We start from the raw sequence: 2,705 nt of genomic DNA on the forward strand, positions 1-2,705 counted from the left end.
TATCCATGTAATCAAATGCATGCATAATCATAATCTCAGTTAGAAACACAATTTCAAACTGCTTCAAAAATGTCCTAAAAACACAGAGATGCAGGCGTGTAAACACAGCTGAGATTTGAAAGTCACAGACAGCGCCTTGTCAGCAGTAAGGTAACACACACATCTATACATGCATACACACACACATGCAGCACAGGCAGGCATCAGTAACCAGCTCATATTGATGCTGCGCTAGTGCCAGCCATACATTATTAATACAGGAGCTCTGTTTAGATAACTGGAGCTCTGGAGCAGGCTATTACCTGGGAGAAATGGGATGATCCTCTTCTTTGGGTCCTTCTGCCCTCCCTCAATTGGGAACTTGTCAAGTATCTGCATCTAAGGAGGAAGGAGGAGGGGAAAAAATGGTTTTGGGTTAAAGTTTTTGAAGTTCAAAATTTAGGGAAACTTATCTGGTTCTTACCGAGAGTGAAATAAGATCAATCTCATGTCCTTGTGGTAAGTATAGAGCTGGAGCCAGGAGGCAATTAGCTTAGCTTAGCAAAATCACAGCAAGTCTGGCTCCTTCCTACACCAACCAGCACCTCTACAGCTCACCAACTAACACGTTTGTCTAGTCCATACACAGAAGAAAATGGAAACATTTGCAAAAATAGTGGTTTTACAAGCGAGCCGGGAGCAGTGACCAGGCAACCAGCGGAGACAGTGCACAGAATGGATCAATAAATGCTAAATGGACTTCATACAGCTCTTTTCTGCTCTACTGACCACTCAATGCATTTCATAACACTTGTCACATTCACACATGCATTCATCCACTCGTGACAGAGGCTGCCATGCAAGGTGCCAACAGCTCATCAGGAGTAATACAGCGCTGCCTATCCAAAGCACTCATTGTGATACTAGCTCACCCGTACGCACACAGCACAGCAATCAGGAGCAATTTGGCGCTCAGGATGTTGCCTAGAGACACTTTGAATGGACTGGTGGAGCCCGGAATCAAACCAGTGACTCTCATTACTAAATGACTCGGCTCTACTGAGTCACAGCAGACCCAAAGCTGCAGATACACCGCTGTGTGTTAAGAAATAGTGGCAGTACATAAAGCGCCAACAGAGCAGCACCGTGGCGCCATCTTTAATCTTCACTAGAAACCCCCTAAAACAGCCTCCTTTCCACGTTTCAGTTTGTGAATGGGTTAAACAAACAAGAAACAAGAGATTAATACATGAGCTTTAGAGCTGCTGGTACGTGTATTACTGAACTTTGAACAGAGCTAGGCTTACTGTTTTCCCTGCGTCCCTGCAATTTTTTGCTAAGCTAACTTAATTACTATCTTGCTCTAGCTAAACACTTGATGCTAGTATAGGTAGCAAACTGTTGGCTGCAAAGCACACTGACCCAGTTGATAATTAGCCAGCTAAAATACACAGAACATGAATAAAATAACTTTTAGTTACTGGGAAACACATTTCTTGTCATTTGGTAGAGATTGCATGGTTAGCTTGATGCTAACATCCTGGAACAGTCTATCCACTCAGTGGGATTATTAATGGTAATGATCATGTATGTTGAGATTTAAATTATTATAAAAGACTACCCTACACCACTGGTTGGACAGAGCTGCATCCAGTTTTTGTCTAACCGCGTCCTGACACAGGAGATCCGTATTTAAATGCCAGACATGGAAATCTGGCCCCTCAGAAAAAGCAGTCGTTTTTTCATATAGGCCTCATGAACAAATCTTTTCACTTTTATTCTGACTAGGAAACATAAAGATTTTTTTCCTTCAAAGTGGATTTGAAGGATTTTGGGGGTGACACCCCTCATATGCACTAAATCCCAAATCCACAGGAGCGCATCACACATATTCTAAAAATCAAAGCCTGTCAACACTTCTTTGGTCCCGAGGGTGCGGAGGAGCAGTGGCACGGTGAGCTGCAGGGTTCGCAGGAGTCAAACGAGCTCCGATTTATTCATAAAGCATGGCGACGCACGAACGTGGTGGGAAGAGAAGTGCTGACACCGGAGCTGGAGGTGCAGGCAGAAAAGAAAGAGAACGATGGAGGGCGGAGAGAAAGGGAGAAACGAAGAGAAGATCGAGACAAAGCAGGGGGGGGGGAGAGAAAGGCAGAGAAGGAGAGATGCGGCAGAGGTCAGGGGGTGTAGACGAGTGTGTCAGCCCTATTGTGTTTACCCAGTTTCACCCTTCAAATAAATCATTCAAGAGAGGGATTAGAGAGAAAGTAAAATCAAAGCACGGGCGAGATGCAGAGGGCTAGCAGACATTGTGTACAGCACTGCAGCAAACTGTTTCCTATACAGTAATCAGAGATGTAGAGGAGGTGAAGAAATGTGTGTGTGTGCATGCGTAGGGGGTGGAAGTCCAGAAAGGAATATCATTAAAGGAAAGAGAAGAGACATCAAAGACCCTAGGGGGGGACTAAGACAGCAAACAGCCTGGTGGGCTCTAGTGTGGAGACATCTACACACACTAAAATCGCCAATGCCCGTTCCACACCTGTCCCCAAATCCAGTTCCCTCTGTCCATCTGTCAATCTGCATCCACCTCTCTATTGAACTCCTGTCTATTTTTTAACTCAGTTCCACTTGGCTGGAGAGTTAGAGGACAGCAGGAGAGAGAGTGAGTGCTACACAGGTCGGTCATGATCCAGATTCACGATCTGCCTTCCCCCCCCCCCCCC

At 45.2% G+C, this 2,705-nt stretch overlaps 1 protein-coding gene across 4 annotated transcripts in view; it reads right to left on the bottom strand.

Annotated features, from left to right (window-relative positions):
* The window catches only part of sh3pxd2aa (SH3 and PX domains 2Aa), a 99,596-nt gene that overhangs the window by 70,530 nt on the left and 26,361 nt on the right, over nt 1-2,705 (bottom strand). For all 4 annotated transcript variants that reach the window (XM_035659780.1, XM_035659778.1, XM_035659779.1 and 1 more), the window contains exon 3: nt 303-378. In XM_035659780.1, the coding sequence (XP_035515673.1) occupies nt 303-378 (76 nt within the window). The remainder of the gene's footprint in view (nt 1-302; nt 379-2,705) is intronic.

Source organism: Morone saxatilis, unplaced genomic scaffold, assembly GCF_004916995.1.
Source record: "Morone saxatilis isolate NCDOM2014 unplaced genomic scaffold, NCSU_SB_2.0 Contig17, whole genome shotgun sequence".
In the NCBI taxonomy this organism is placed as follows: Eukaryota; Metazoa; Chordata; class Actinopteri; family Moronidae; genus Morone; species Morone saxatilis.